The sequence below is a fragment of the Gopherus flavomarginatus genome, chromosome 20, assembly GCF_025201925.1.
Source record: "Gopherus flavomarginatus isolate rGopFla2 chromosome 20, rGopFla2.mat.asm, whole genome shotgun sequence".
Classification (NCBI taxonomy): Eukaryota; Metazoa; Chordata; order Testudines; family Testudinidae; genus Gopherus; species Gopherus flavomarginatus.
This window is the reverse complement of record NC_066636.1, coordinates 25,464,523-25,480,786: the sequence shown is the minus strand read 5'-3', so window position 1 is coordinate 25,480,786 and position 16,264 is coordinate 25,464,523. Positions and strand designations below refer to the sequence as shown.

At 38.0% G+C, this 16,264-nt stretch overlaps 1 protein-coding gene across 5 annotated transcripts in view; it reads left to right on the top strand.

The window, feature by feature from the left end:
- Positions 1-16,264, top strand: part of ASH1L (ASH1 like histone lysine methyltransferase) — a 170,435-nt gene that overhangs the window by 7,849 nt on the left and 146,322 nt on the right. For 4 of the 5 annotated variants that reach the window (XM_050930024.1, XM_050930026.1, XM_050930027.1 and 1 more), the window contains exon 2: positions 11,659-12,181. In XM_050930024.1, the coding sequence (XP_050785981.1) occupies positions 11,759-12,181 (423 nt within the window). In that variant the 5' untranslated portion in view covers positions 11,659-11,758. Of the gene's footprint in view, positions 1-11,658; positions 12,182-16,264 lie in introns of those variants that run through there. The other variant, XM_050930030.1, reaches the window with a different exon arrangement.

Sequence of the window (16,264 nt, the reverse complement as noted above, 5' to 3'; positions counted from 1 at the left end):
TCCTGGGAGCCAACAGTTGTCTAAAAATCACTTAATATAGCGTTAATACTGAACAGCAAAATGCATTTAGTTATGCTTTATAAAAAGGAAGATGTTCTCATTATTTGTTAGTTGCTGAACTGAAACTGTTCATGTCTACAACTTTTATGAGTGTATAGAAAGTAGTTTAAACAATTGGCATGCCACAGGGCCATTGATACAAATCATGATGCTGTTACAATTATGGAAAATTAAATGTAATATATTGCTCCAGAACTTCAGTGCTGTTAACTGGACATTAATATGAGGTGGAATGTAGACTCCATGTTTTGCTCCACAGTTGGAGAGAGGCAGAATTACACCATTATGAGCCTGATTCTCTTATCCTAACCGGGTAATGCTGATCTTATAGCTGGTGAAAGTTTGGTAAATTGTTCCTCTAGCATCTGACGAAGTGGGTATTCACCCACAAAAGCTCATGCTCCAAAACGTTTGTTAGTCTATAAGGTGCCACAGGATTCTTTGCTGCTTTTACAGATCCAGACTAACACGGCTACCCCTCTGATACTTTCCTCTAGTATAACACCTTTAGAAAACAAAACTTGAGTCTTTGTTCCTAAATTCCATATTGCAATCCTAGTTCTTGTTAAGCATTACTAAAGGCATTCTCTTTGCAGTATAGAGAGAATTCAAAATGAAATATTGATTTACTATCTCTGGTACCATATCCTTCATAAAGCAGGGCGTAAATAATAAAGCTCAAGTTAAGGTAGTAAATACATATATCAATAATTAAAAGATGGTGAGAGAACTTAACAAGTTGTATTTAAAAAAAAAAAAGTTAACACTTTTTTTAATTAAAAATTGGAAACACAAAGGTAAGGTGGCCCAAAGACCCTTAAATCTGCTCTCATATTCTTCTGCCCACTCTCTAGAGCCCAATGGCATGAGACAGTCTTATGTTTTCACTCTGTACTTCTTCATCATCTATAAGCCTGAACTCTCATTAGACATTCTAATATGTGCATCACCCACTACATGTGACACCTGTAAAACCATGTCATATTATGTAATGCATCCTTAATTGACAAGACGGTGAAATTAACATTTCGGCCCTTATATTTCATATATACATTATAGACCTATCCAACCCTCCATTCTAGTATAGTATTTAAATTCTACAGCATTTCTCATCTGTAGACTATATACATACATGTGTTTTACAGATGGGGAAAATGAATCAGAGAGGTAAAATTTCTTGCTGAAGGTCACATAGCAGGTCATTGGCACAACCAAAAAGAATACAGTTCAGGATCTCCAGGCTTCCAGTTCAGTGATCTAGCCACTGTTTCACACTGCTTCCTACAAACTAGTTAATGCGCTTGAATAGGTAGAGTGTTCTGTGCTCATGCTCCAAAACGTCTGTTAGTCTATAAGGTGCCACAGGATTCTTTGCTGCTTTTACAGATCCAGACTAACACGGCTACCCCTTTGATACTTTCCTCTAGTATAACACCTTTAGAAAACAAAACTTGAGTCTTTGTTCCTAAATTCCATATTGCAATCCTAGTTCTTGTTAAGCATTACTAAAGGCATTCTGTTTGCAGCTCAAGTTAAGGTAGTAAATAGCTGTAAAGAGTTGGAGGTATTTTGCGTAGTGTTCGCTAGGAGAACAGAGAAGGAGAAAAAAACACTTGAGTGGGCATAGATCCAAGAGGTGTGTATTACATGAAGTTTCCATAGCATTCCGTACTTTCACTGTAGATAGTGAAAATTCATGTGCTAGTTTAAATCTATTTATCCTCTCACCAAGTTTTTATTTGCCTATCAGTATGTAGAAAACATCACTTTTTGGAGGTGTAGTTTGGTCTTATGTCTTGAATATATATAGGGACGGGAGCCAGGAATTCCTGAGTTCTAATTCCGTCTCTACTGTTGACTTGCTCTGTGTCCCTGGGCGAATCACAAGCACTGTGTCTACTTTCCCATCTGTAAAATGAGGATAATACTTATCCATTTACTTCCTGTGAGTGGTGTGAGGATTAATTAGAGATGCTTTCAACTTGACTAATTGACTATCAGAAACTAGATTTTTTTTCAAATTAGACAGACCTTTAAGTAGCAGTTTAGAATTCAAAAAAAAAAAAAAATACTAGGGTTTTCTGCTCCCCTGCTGATGTTTATAAGGATCTTTTCTGAAAGCCTGAGAGCAGCAACATCAAAGATGTCTTGTCTGGAAGAGGACTTGGGATTGAAAAGCTCTGGCTGGTAGGTGTTGGTTGGAGCAAAATATTCTTTCTGTCTTTATTTTAATAGCATCTCTAGATCAACTAGATAAGATCATCCTTTCCAGGAGGATCTCCAGCTCTCATCAGCGATGGTTACAGCAGGTCACCATGTTCAGCTGAGAGGCATTTAGAGAGGTAGAATGGGAGATATTAATCATGGAGGCCAGTGCCTCAGGCATCACCAGCTCATCCGCAGCATCTGCCAGGAGCTTTCAGGTACTCAGCATCAGTTGCAGGAAAGTTTGTGTGTTCAATACTGCAAGTCCTGGCTGATTTTCTTTAGGGTCAGTGAGAACACTAATGTTATCAATTTTCTTTGCAGATATAGCTTCATATATTGTAGTTGAGGATTTGCTAATCAGATCCATTAATTGTAAGCTGGCACATGAAGAGCTGAAAAAGAGATGCCTTATCTGCTGATTGTCTTTCTGTAGCAGTAATAGCCAAGTACAGAACAACCCATCATGAAAAGAATTGCAATTTGGATACTTTATAAGTTTTGATATAGGCTCGTAAACTGCTTACATTTTGTTTCTTAGCTGTGTGTGGTTTGCAGCTCACATACGTGTAGAGTATTGAAAACAGTGTAATGCATTTATTTTCCAAAGAACAAGTATTTGGAAGTCTTAGCTGAAGAAAATTAATTCTAGAAATGGTTCACCACTAGAGGGCCTCAGAAAAGTCATACCTATAGATGGTTACTGCATCTGCTTGTTCAAATGGCAAATGAACTAGCAAGTCATCAATTTGGAAATGACACATGCTCAGTGCAGAAATACAATTACCATGAAGATTTTGTCTAGTAACTGTTGTGGTTTAAATATTTCTGCTGTATTTTCTCATCAACTAACACTAGTTTCTGTTGGTGAGTTGAACACACTCTTAAGCTCTGAGTAGATTTCAGTGCTTTGAAAATGCAGTATGTTGCTTCCTGTCCAATCAGATTTCAGTGTTTGCTAGCTGTTCTAATGTATTTATTTGGATTACAGTAGTGCCTAGAGGCTACAGTTAGAATTATCTAGAGCTCTATTGTTGTAGGACCTATGCAGACAGTAAAAAGCTGTTTCCACCCCAAAGATCTTACTGTCTTAAAGAAAGATGCAAGATTAGTGGTACAAACATTTTTCCCATAAAGTATCTTTAGTCTCAGTAGAATTGGATTTTTTTTATCATTTTGACTGATCAATATTTTTAAGCATTTTTTCTGTTTTGATTTTTAAATTTTGCAGTTGCACAAAATTATGGGTTTTGAACATTTTTTTTAATTTTGAACTATTTAAATTTTCAGTGTTGTGGGAAATTCTCGGATGGTCCTACAATTATTTAATGACAGTAGATGTTGAAATTCAAAAAGTTTTATAACCATTAAAACATAAATTGTCAATATCACAAGTCAAAATACAGAAAGTAAATATCCTTAAATCAAACTCTAAGAAATTCTCACAGTGCTTTTCTTACTTTGCCTAGCTGTGAATTTTGATGATTACCTATGGAAATACTTTTTCATTGGTTTGTGTGTGTATGGTGAAATTGACATAGAAAAATCTAATCCTTCCAAGCCTTAGCATCTTCCATATGAGCATCTGAGTATCTTTCACATAAAATCAATAGGGATGGTCAGGTCCTTAGTAGACTAATTCATAGATTCCAAGGCAGAAGGAGGCATTGTGATCATCAGTCTTACTTCCTGTATAACACAAGCCATGCAGCTTCCCCAAAATAATTTCTAGAGCATATCTTTTAGAAAAATATTCAGTCTTGATTTTAAAATTGCCAGTGATGGCGACTCTACCACAACAGTTGGTAAATTGTTCCAGTGGGTAATAACCCTCACTATTAAAAGTGTATGTCCTATTTCCAGGTTGAATGGTGTAGCTTCAGCTTCCACTCATTGGAGTGTTTTATACCTTTCTCTGCTAGATTGAAGAGCCCATTATCAAATATTTGTTCTCTGTGTAGATAATTAGAGATGGTAATTAAGTCCACATTAACCTTCTCTTCCTTAAGCTAAATACATTGAGCTCCTTGAGTCTGTCACTATAAAGCATGTTTTCAAATCCTTTAATCATTCTCTTGGCTTTTCTCTGAACCCTTTCCAATTTATCAACATATTTTCTGAATTGTGGACAGCAGAACTGGACACAGTATTCCAGCAGTGGTTGTACCAGTGCCTAATACGGAGTTAAATTAACCTTTCTACTCCTACTTGAGATTCCTCTGTTTATGTATCCAAGGATCACACTAGCCCTTTTGGCCACAGTGTTGTGCTGGGAGCTCATGTTCAGCTGATTATCCACCACGGTTCCCAAATCTTTTCCAGAGTCACTGCTTCCCAGGATAGAGTCCCCCATTATGTAAGTATGGCCTACATTCTTTTTTTCCTAGATGCGTGCATTTATATTTAGTCATATTAAAACATGTATTATTTGCTTGTGCCTAGTTTACTAAACAATTCAGATGACTCTCTTTTAGCGACATGTCCTCTTCATTATTTACCACTCCCCCAATTTTTGTGTCATCTGCAGTCTTTATCGGTGATGATGTATGTTTTCTTCCATGTCACTGATAAGTGCTAAATAGTGTAGGGCCAAGAATCAGTCTCCACAGGATTGCACTAAAATTACACCCACTCAGTGTCCCATTTACAGTTGCATGTTGATACCTATCCATTAGCCAGATCTTAATCCATTTAATGTGCAACATGTTGATTTTGTATCACTCTGATTTCTTTATCTTTGTCCTTTACTCTGCTAGCCATAGATTTCTCCTTGTGTCCTTTTGCTTTCCCTACAGTTTTACTATAATTCCTAGCTTCTAGTTTATATTAATTGCTATCAAATTCCTCTGTTTTCCATTTGTTATATATGTTTATATTTTATAGATGCTTTCACTTACTCTCTAAACCAGATTGTTTTTGTTTTTTAACCCATGAAGTCTTGTTGCTCAATCCTGGGATTCTGGGGCATGTAGTAAAATGTTTTTAAACAGTTCCCAATTATTATTCACAATTTTCTCTTTAAATTCATTCTCCCAGCTGATTTGGCTTATAATTGTTTTCAGCTTTGTGAAGTTTGGCTCTTTTAAAGCACCAAGTATACATATTACTGGTTTGCACTTTATTCTGTTTACACGTAACAAATGTAATAAAGTCATGATTACTTGCTCCTAAGCAGCCACTGATTTTCAGTTCTGTGTTCAGTTCCTCTTTACTTATCAAGATGAGGTCTAATACAGAATTCCCTTATGTTGAATGCAGCACTTTTTGAATTGGGAAATCTACAACTTTTAGACATTCCAAGGACATTTTAGTACAGGCAGAATGAGACCTTCAGCGTATGTCACTCAATCAGACTCCCTCATAATAAATCTTTTATTCCTACACATTATAGATAGGTGATGCAGGCATTGTGTTCTCTAGTATGATTTTTGGTGATCCCTAGCAGACACCAACTAGTATCCCATCTTGGTCTTGATCTGTTAGGATATTGATCTATAAGCATTCAGGATTATTTGCTTCCGAGTTGTTTAGTGACTTGGAAACAGGCAGTGCCATTTTTGACACAGTGCCAGTTCGCCTTGCCTTGCCTTTTGCCCATTCGATCCTTCCTAAACAGCTTATATCTAGTGATTTTAACATTCCAATCATGTGGATCTTCTTATCTGTCAATGACTAACTAGGTAAAATTTGACCTGGTAAAACTAGAAAAACTTTAGAGATCACTACAGTTGTTTTCTATCTGTCTTAAGCTTTTTGGTAGAGGCCATCTACATAATACCTTACCAGTGAGCAGGTAAGTTAGATATACATTGTTGTCCATTTTGAACAGTAACTAAGAGAGAGTGTATGCTCCAGAGAACCTTTTCTGGCTCTGCAAAGTACTGCTTGGTGTGATTCTCTCCTCGCTCCCATGCCTACTTTCTCTTTTGATTTGGTTATGGTGGGAAGACATTTAGGGTATAGGGGGGTCTTCCAGTGTGTTTGAAAAGCAGTCAGACTTTGGCTTCTTCTCTGGTACCTCATCCCACTTGATCAAAAACATGCTACCTCCGATTCTCACATGTTTTGAACTAGACTTTGTTAGCTGTATAGTTCTCAGAGTGCAGCTGTCTCGCTGAGTCATGGGTGAAAGTGTCAATTTCAGAGGTAACTGAGTCCTGATTCAAAAATATTTTTGAGTATTAGCACTCGGGCTTGAATTATCATTTAACTGCAGTGGGAACCAATGAAAGAGTACAGACCAATGGAGTGATGTACCCTAATGGCTTACCTCAGTGAGAAGGTGGTCTGCTATGTTCTACTAGCTAGAATCTGCTAGAGCAAATTGGATGGATTTTGCCGGCAGCAGAGCTAATTGTGGAAAATTCAGTTCCTTTGCTACAGCTATTATATCAAAGTAGTGGGAATGGGGAGATGAAAATATAGATGACTGGAGCTGTATCCTTATTTGAGAATAAGTAACAGTTTCGTATCAAGCTGAAGATGAAAGAAAACATTTCTTGCCATTGTCACTAATTGATCATCTAAGGTTAAATCTGCAGAGCCCCAATATCTTATACTATTTTGAATGGAGGGCAGATGACAAAAGTAAAAAATCAGTGCTTGGCCAGTTCCTTGACACTTCCCTCTTCCCATCAACATTGTTTTACTCTTTTTTTTTTCCTTAGTTTTCTTTGTGCAGTTACTAATCAGCCAGTTGAACATATCCAGCGGGCATTGGGATCTCTCTTGAGATGGAGTTGTTGCTTTTGTTGTAAAGCAGTGGTTCTGAAACTGGGGTTCACGAAATGTTACAGCGGGTTCTTGGGGGGCAGGGGGGAATTCCCTAATGGTGGACAGAGCTGTCCCTATGGACCCCGGGCAGCACAGTACCAGCAGCCCGGAGCCCCTGAACTGCCAAGAGCTAAGCAGATCAAAGCAAGCATATCTATCACACTGAGATTTAAACTTCAAGATTCTTTATAAGAAATGGAAAGGGAAGTGGATTTTTTTTGCTGTTTTTTAAATTAAATAGGCAGCTAGTATTGATTTTAAAATTATTATGAAGAACAAGTTTAAGCTTTGTTGTAACGTGCGTCATTTGCCTGGACTGCTCAAGACCTGAGTGCTTGTGTGGGAGGAACACTTTGAGTTGGCTTCTTAGATACCTTCATGCTGTTTCACATCTGATACTCCTTGATGAAACATAGGAGCCTTGTCTAATAAGTCTTATTCAAAGTGATAACAAGCTACGAAAGTGAGATCTTGGAAGTGTGTTGCCATTTTCATAATGTAACAAAAATACTTTAATGATAAATAATAATTCATAATAGTGTGTAATAAGCATGTCATAAAAACAAATTTTATATTTCCAAGATTACTGCTTTTATACTCGGGTAAAGGAGAAAATCCTTGGAAATATTAATTTTTAGGAGGAGGTTTGTGAGACTTGACATTTTAGTGAAAGGGGTTCACAGGTTTGTTTAAAGTTTGGAAACCACTGTTGTAAAGGTTAGTTAAAGGTGGATGTCCTCAACATATTGTTGGCAGTGTAGCTTGTATTATCTCACAATCTCTTCAACTGCTCTCATGTAAATGTTGAGGGTGAGTAGATTCCTGCCAGACTCTGCAAGTGAGAAATCTTAGGGAAGGGGATCAATTGCCCTTAATGCTATTTGGGTCACGTTTCAAACCATTGTAGTGTTGTGTTATCTATTGCATTTCTGTCATGTAAGAAGGTCAGCAGCGCCTTGTGATCAACTGTTGAAACCTGCTCTGGAGCTGTAGTTAGAAACAACCATTTTCTATCATTTTGTATTGTATAGTGGAATAGACCAACACAGAAGATTTGAGAATGGGAGTTGTGTGTTCCATTTCCTTATATTGGTAAGGAGGTGATCTGCCAGGTTTGGAGAAATTAAAGCTTGTCAAGTTTTGTGCATATTGAGTTAGAAGAGTCCGACGTGGTAATGAAATTAGAACCAACGAAAAAGAACAACATGATCAGAATGTATGTCTGAAATCCCTAATCCTTATATTAATGCATTTAGTGTTGCTCTTTATCTCAAGGAAATAAAATTATTGGAAAAGTCAATACGCAGTAAAGAAATTCAAATTTGGTATTTTTAAACCAGGATCCTGCCATCCTTCAGAAATTTCCTGTGTTTTAAGTTCTGCACATCCTTGAATAGTAACCAAAAGAAATACACACAATCTTCCTTCTCCCTGTAAAAATGTTGCCTTTCCATTTGCTTTTCATTGCTTCTCTTCTAGCATACTCTAAAATAAAATTTAAATATAACCTCTGTTAGAATTCCCTGTCCTATTCAAAAAGGATATGAAAGAGGAGCCAGAGATATGTCTCATCCCTGGACAGACAAAGTCAAATTAAACTTCTGAATATTAGTCCAAGCCTGTGATGGTTGATATTTGTATTGGCCTTAGAATCTTAATGGGCAAGGTGTACATATTGATTATAACTGTCAGACTTCAGACATAGCGTATATACTCGATCATAAGCTGGTTCATTTATAAGCTGACACCCCCCCACACAAGATGGATAAGTAAAAATGAAAAAAAATTATAACTCTTTCATAATCTGACCCTATAATTCAGGGGTCAGCATACTTTGGCTCCTGGTCCATCAGGATAAGCTGCTGGTGGGCCAAGATGGTTTGTTTACCTTGAGCGTCCACAGGCATGGAGGTAAACCTAAGTAAACAAAGTGTCCTAGCGCGCCAGCTTTTTACCCTGACGGGCCAGGACAGCAACTGGTGGGGAAATTTTTTATGAGGGAGAAGCTGGGAGTCAGGAGTAACCCCTGTGGCCACCCCCCACGTGACCCCACCCCTAGCCCGGGACCCTCACACTCTCCCCATCCCGCCCCTTCCCCCCTTATCTGGGGGGGCCAGAGGAGGATGTCTGACCTGGCCGCAGCCTGCTCCGGTGGGCCAGACCGGGCGGCGTGGCTGCAGCCTGCCAGCCCCAGAGCTGCAGCTGCTTCAGAGGCTGAGGGGAAAGCAGTGTGGCCAGAACTGGAGAGACTCTGGCCCTGTCTCTTCCCTTCTGTCTCTGTTGGCTATGCTGACTCTCCTTGTTCCCTCTGTTCAGGGGCGGCTCCAGGCCCCAGCATACCAAGCACGTGCTTGGAGTGGCAAGCTGCAGGGGGCGCTCTGCTGGCGCCGTGAGGGCGGCAGGCAGGCTGCCCTTGGCGGCTTGCCTGCGGAGGGTCCACTGGTCCCACGAAGGTCCGCTGAAGCCGTGGGACCAGCAGACCCTCCGCAGGCAAGCCGCTGAAGGCAGCCTGCCTGCTGTGCTTGAGGTGGCAAAATGCCTAGAGCCGCCCTTGCCTCTGTAGGGGGGAGAGGATGTGTTCCACCTCTCCTGCCAACCCCCGTCTCTGGTGCTTCCCTTTTTTACAAAAAAAATTCGGCTTATGAACAAGTATATATGGTATTTTGTCAACAAAGAAATGATATTTTTGTAAAGTATTATGAGTGCAATTTAAATTCACACCAAATGTCCTATTTGATCTTGAGAAAGAAAGCACATATTGAGACATAGTAGTGGATTCCTGTGGGTGCCCATATCTCTTGCAACAGTAGAAAGATGTGGATTTTGAACAGGACCTTTCAGTAAATATTCTACACAAATCTGTAAGCCATGTGAGTCACGATCCAGTTACCCTCCAAGAAGATTTAGAAGAATACTTAATCTGAGTTTTCTTTGGGGAACTCTAGAACAGTGAGGATTTCTTACTGGCAAGTTTTGTAGGGTTCCGCCCCCCACCCCCCCGAGAGGAGAATTTTACTATTCGCTATGGTTATTCTGTAATTTAAATATTTCATGGGGGTGTGAATGATAATAATCAGTGTGCTCTAAGAAATATTTTTGAATTGGGAATAACCTTTCATAACTTTTCAGTGATAGAGCACTTGTAGTAACCATTCCAACTACAGATAAGAAACTTTCTAGAACCTTCCTCTCAATTATAGTCGTATAAGCGAGAACTGAGTTAGATTGATATATTGGATGGAGATGGAACAGAGGGATAGGCTGAGCAAAAACCAAAACTAAAACACATACTGACTGGATAAGAGGACAACTAGTTTTTTGGGTTTGGGTGGCTTTTTTAGCTTGTGAAAGTAATTCTTGAAATCTAGCAGAAAACACTATCTCAAGTACTATTTTAACCCCAGGGTCATTTCTGTTTGAGTGCTTGGCCTCCAACTTAGTCAGTATGTGTAATTTATTAAATGCAAAGTTGCTAAGAAAAAAGATTGCTTGATTGTTTGGTGCAGTGGAAGTTGCAACTTGTAGAAACTTGAAAGAAAGCAAATCTGATCAAATTTCATGGTAGGAGAATGTTGCCATGACAACAGCCTTTAAAAGTGTTCTGCCCTTTAAAGGTATGTATGTATAAATATGAAGAAATACTAATGGGAAATAGTCCTGTCTAGAACAGAAAATATTTATCATTTCTAAAAGAGAGATTTTTTTCTTGTATTATAGTGTGAAATTGGAACCATAAAAGGTTACTTAATTTCTTGCAGATGATTAAACAGTAAATAATGGTGATATTCTACCATTTTATAGTGGGTGGCAGTTCTGAGCTGCCATTTAGCAGATTTTCTTTCTGTCATAATTGCCATTTCCTATTCTGCAACACAATCAGGAGCTAGTGTCTACTTTAAAGTTCGTGTGTCTGAGCCTCTGGGGTGAGCAATGGCTATGTTGTCTTTTAATGAATCTGTGCTGAGTAGAGATACCTCATTAGCAATTGTATTAGAAATGGGGTTAGCTAGAAGGGAGAAAACAGTTTTGAATGGCAAATCTCACCATTAAGTGTTATAACTGTTTTTATCTCCCACAAACACCAGGAAACAGACTATCCTATTATTTTTCCCAGTCTTGAGACTTGGGTTTTTGAATAACAACTGAGATCAAAAGTTGCCTATAACTCAAAAAAAACCAACGGGGGTGAGATTTGTGGATGGAAAACTGGGTAGGTTTATGCTTCCAGTTTTACAGTGGGGCTGTAGGGGTGGAGTGGGTAAGTGCCACTGATCAATAATTTTGACATTGGCTGTATTTGTTCAGGAGCTTTCAATTGAAAAGGCCCTATAGGACCTACAGTTGCAGGCTTTTAAACTAGTAATAAGATTAATTTTACTAGCCAATACCTAAAAATGATGGCTTGACAGAAGAGAGCTGGTGGGTTCCTGCTGTAGCTCAGCAGAGGTTTGTGGGGTTTGCCATACCCTCTGAATGGATCTGGTGCTCATTGTTTTGAACTTTTTGTTGAGAAATAAGCTTTTTATGTTTATTGACCAGAAAGCAATAATAAGAATGTTTCATTAATTTCTTCTTTAAAATAGAAAATTGTTTATTCTATTTTTTGTGTTTCTCTTACAGTATAAAAGATGTGGTTGCAAGTTGTAGAAGAGATTTTTCTGTGGAACATACCTCTGTAAACCTTCCCTAAAATCCCCTGAAGGCATATACTGCACCTGTGATGGACCCTCAGAATACTGCTATGTTAGGGTTGGGTTCTGATTCCGAAGGTTTTTCTGGGAAAAGCCCCTCTGCAGTCAACGCTGACATAGTGATAGGCAAGAGAGAAGTAGATCTAGAGAGTAGCACCAAGGAGGAAGAAGATATTAAGAAGAAGAACTGGGAGGGGAGCAACACTGAGACTGGGAAGAATGAGGGTCTGACTGATGCACAGCAACAGTTTTCAGTGAAAGAAACAAATTTTTCAGAGGGAAATTTAAAATTGAAAATTGGTCTTCAAGCTAAGAGAACTAAAAAGCCCCCTAAGAACCTGGAGAATTATGTGTGCCGGCCTGCCATAAAAACCACTATCAAGCAACCAAGAAAGGCATCAAAGAGTGGGAAGATGACAGATGAGAAGAACGAACATTGTCCTTCAAAACAAGTGAGTAGTGTTTATATACTATTAAATGCTTCCCGACTCCTAGATTATCCTGTGAGGGGTTGTATGTGCTATTGGCCAAGTTACACCCCTGTATAAAATACATATCTGAGGAATAGTCTTCATTCTAAAGTCTAGTTATGGTCAGAGAAGTGACATCTCCCCATTTCATATTTAATATCTGCTAATAATTTCCAGGTCAAGTCAACTCAAAATTACTAATCTAAACAAAGATTTTCTGTCTCCAGCACAAGATCGTGCGGTATGTTGACTGCTTTGTGTATCATTACAAGAAATGAAGACTCTGGTCTCAGAATTTAATGGCCATTCTGTTGATGGTGGTTGACTCAGCAGAGAATTCATTTTGTTCTTCATTAGCTAGTTTGACTTTGTTGTAGTATTTACAGTAGTAAAAAACTAGTTTTTGCTGGTATCCTAAGTGGATGTGACCAGAGTAAATTGCAGTACCGTTTTTAGTCTCTTGCCTACATTTACAGTGACAACTGTGTATTTATACCATGCTCATCACTATAGTAACCATATTAGTTTCCCTACTAAACAGTTATTTTAATGCTTAGATCCTCGCCATTGATATTGCTACTCATTAGTCAGTGTTTGGAAGAGAAAAAGAACATTGAATCTGATGGAATGAAGACTTACAATTTACTGCTTATAATTCAGTAGCACCCAAAATGTGCTAGGTGTTTTACAAATATGAGAAGACAGCCCCCGCTTCAAGGAACTCTTGTTCTGATAAGATGTGCAACAAGAGCTACAGTAATAGATGGGATAAATAGGATGAGTTGACAAGGATTACAAAGATAAGTGTGCATGATTGATTACTTTTTTATATACACATCTTGTTACAAAATAAGCTTCCCAATATGCATAAAAATTTCCCCAACCAACTAAAATACTATTCTGGAGCAAAGTGGCCCTTTTCACTGCCTCTCTTCACTACTTATCTAAGGCCATGATTCAGCAGAACATTTGTGTGGTGCCTACATTCTGTTGAAGTTTAAAGTTAAACGTGCTGAAGTACTATGCTGAGTTGAGGGCCAAGTCCTCTCCCCTTTAAACCAACCCTCCTTAAATATCCATCTCCCCTTATTACCAACCTCCCTGACTATTCCTGCTTCTCTTTGTACTCCCTCAGCATCCTTCCATTATCTACCCTCACTCCATGTGGCAACCCTGGACAATTCATCCTGAGAATATGCCACACCTCTTCCTGCCAGTCAGCTCCCATTCTCAACACAAGTCCCCCTAATTTCCACATTGCTGCTGCTGTGGGAAGCTCCCAAGACTGGAGGGTGTTCCATTTCCCTGTCCTGTGCTTTCCCCAGCTAAGTCGCCTGTATATAAACACAGCCAGCAACATCTATCAGGCAGAACCCACACACTGGAGGTGGCAGAATAGAACTCTTTGGTCATGTGGTGTTAAGGACCTGATTTTTCTACTGGCTGACACACACACCCTCCCCCATTGAGGAGATTGTCACACTTAAGCACATTCTCAACTTTAAGCATTTGTCCTTGCCTTTAAAGAATAGATACAGTGTAATAACAGTGATAGCTAAAGTCTCCTTCCTTCTCCTCCAGACTAAATCATGCAAAATGTTTCACGTATAAAGCAAAGGCAATATATGTTTACCTCCTCTGTGTTTTGCTGGCCAATATTCATTTGGTTAATCGGTGTGAACCTATTGCATGTCAGAAATTACTTTGTCTCAAGCTTATTAAAAACACCACGGCAAATAGCATAAAACTTTATTTTATTTTTTGTCAGACCCCTTGGATTTTCACTGCATGGGAGGAAGCAGAAACAAATTTCACGCCGATATGTACTTCTGTGAATAATTCCAATATTGGATATAACAGGACAGTTAAAAATGGATGACTTTTTAAAAATAAACTCATATTTATACTTAAATACATTTTTCTTATTTAAAATAAACCTTTTTAAAAATTAAATTTGAAATGATGGCGACTTGTGTTAAGACCTAAATTTACTATACTGTATTAGCCAGGGCTTTGGAGCTGTGCTCTGACTCTGCTCCAGTTCCAGGCAAAAACCTGCAGCTCCACTGCTCCGGAGCTGCTCTGCACTCCAGCTCCAGGCTCCGCTCCAAAGTTCTGGTATTAACATAAATTTAAAAATAACATTGAAGCTTGAAAAAAAATATTCAAGCAATATATGTTTGCTGCTGAAGTTTTAAAGAAAGTCAAACCACTGAACTGATGGAAGTCACTGACTAGCACCTAGAACCAGAGTTTGTTGAAGTGCTAACCAGCTTTTGACAGCAGTGGCTTTTTCTGCAATGCCGAGAGAATATTTTTCTTCATTTCAGTTTATTCAGCTAGTTCAGTTTAGTGACCAGGTCAAAGTTGAGATACTGATTGGGAATTGAAAAAGAAGGAAAGGTTATTTTCCTCTTACAGTATGTGAAGGTGTGAGAGGATCAGATCTATTAGTTCTAAAATCTTGAAGGATAAGGTGATCAGAAACAATCAGTACAACTCACTAGTTACAGATACTTCCTTTGTTTAATAAATAGGTTAGTTTTAAATGCCAAACATGTTCTGATAAAGGAAAAAAAGTTTATGTATCAGAACATTTTAAGATAGTTTTATTTAATAAAAGAAAAAAATTAAAATGCTGTTTTTTATTTCTAATTGAATTACAATTTCCATCCAAATAGAGCTTGAGACAAATCATAAGTAAAATAACCATCGTCATCTAGTAAATGGGAAACAGTGTCATTCATCATTTTCTAACATAATAAAAATGAGGAATCCTAATGTATATTAAAATTGCTTAAATAAATGTGTCTAGATACAGTTCATCTTCCTGGTTAGCAAAATGAAGCTCCAATTTTAGTGTAAAGACTATAATTCATTCCAAATCCACGTGGTTTAATGATTACCAATCAATAAGAATCAGCCTTTCATTAGGAAGATAACTAAAAAGTACAAATGCAAAACAAGACTTAAAATTGATAATTTAATATAAGGTTTCCTGCTTGCTGATTTAAATCAGGATTAAAATATGAGGTTTTAAATCACCTTAATTCGAAGTCAATCTACGCTGGTATATAATTCCCACATTCCTGAACTCTAGTTGCAGATCCAAGACCATGCTGCCGTGCCACTAAAGTTATCACTGAAGCCACTGCAAATACATGCCAAGGAAGATGTAAATGTAGAGTATCTATATATATTTGAGTTGTTTGAATAAATTACTTATAGTGCACAGTTATGTTAAGTGCTACATGGAAAACACAAAACAGGTGCATGCCCCAAAAATCTAAAAGTCTAAGTGATTGATTTGACAGACAAGTAGGGATAACATATACCTAGAAGGATAGGGATGAGGAAGAATTTGGGTAACAAAGATGATTCCCAGTTTATCAGTTTAACCAGACATACCTTGATAGTTCCAGGTTTTTTTTTCTCATATATGCAAGTTTCAAGCTTTCATTTTAAAGAAATTTATGTTTGTAGACTTTCAGGTTGCAAAAATAGCTACCCAATTGCAATCCAGTGCTGTTTTTCAAAGTCTGGGGACAGTCTAGACAATAGCCTTCAAACATTTGAATTGACTTTTTCAGCAAAATGGGGCAGTAAATTAGAAAAACAGTGATAACAAGGTAAATAGTAATATTAATTATTTCACTGCAAATCATAGTAGTAGAAACATCCTACTAACATTTTGTCAGCTGTGCTTGGATTTGTTTGAAAAGTCATTCCACAGGAATAAACTTTATTTTAACTTTAAACTTTAAAGAAGCCCATAGTTGAATGTATTCTTGCTCCCCTGCATATAGTAATCAGGCAGAGTGGGAGTGGGGAATGATAGATCATTCTAGGGGGATTTGAAAGAGGTCCAGGAGGAGGGGAAGATCCCAAGCAGAGAATGAACAATCTCAGTGATATGGGTGATATATTTATTGTTTCATTTAAAAAAAAAAATTGAAATTAGTTAGTTTTATGTAAATAGTTTCAATGGGAGCTATTTGTTTTTGCAGTTCTAAATGTAAAAGCATAAAATGCAGGCCCTGGTGTCTCCTTCAAGATGGCTACCAG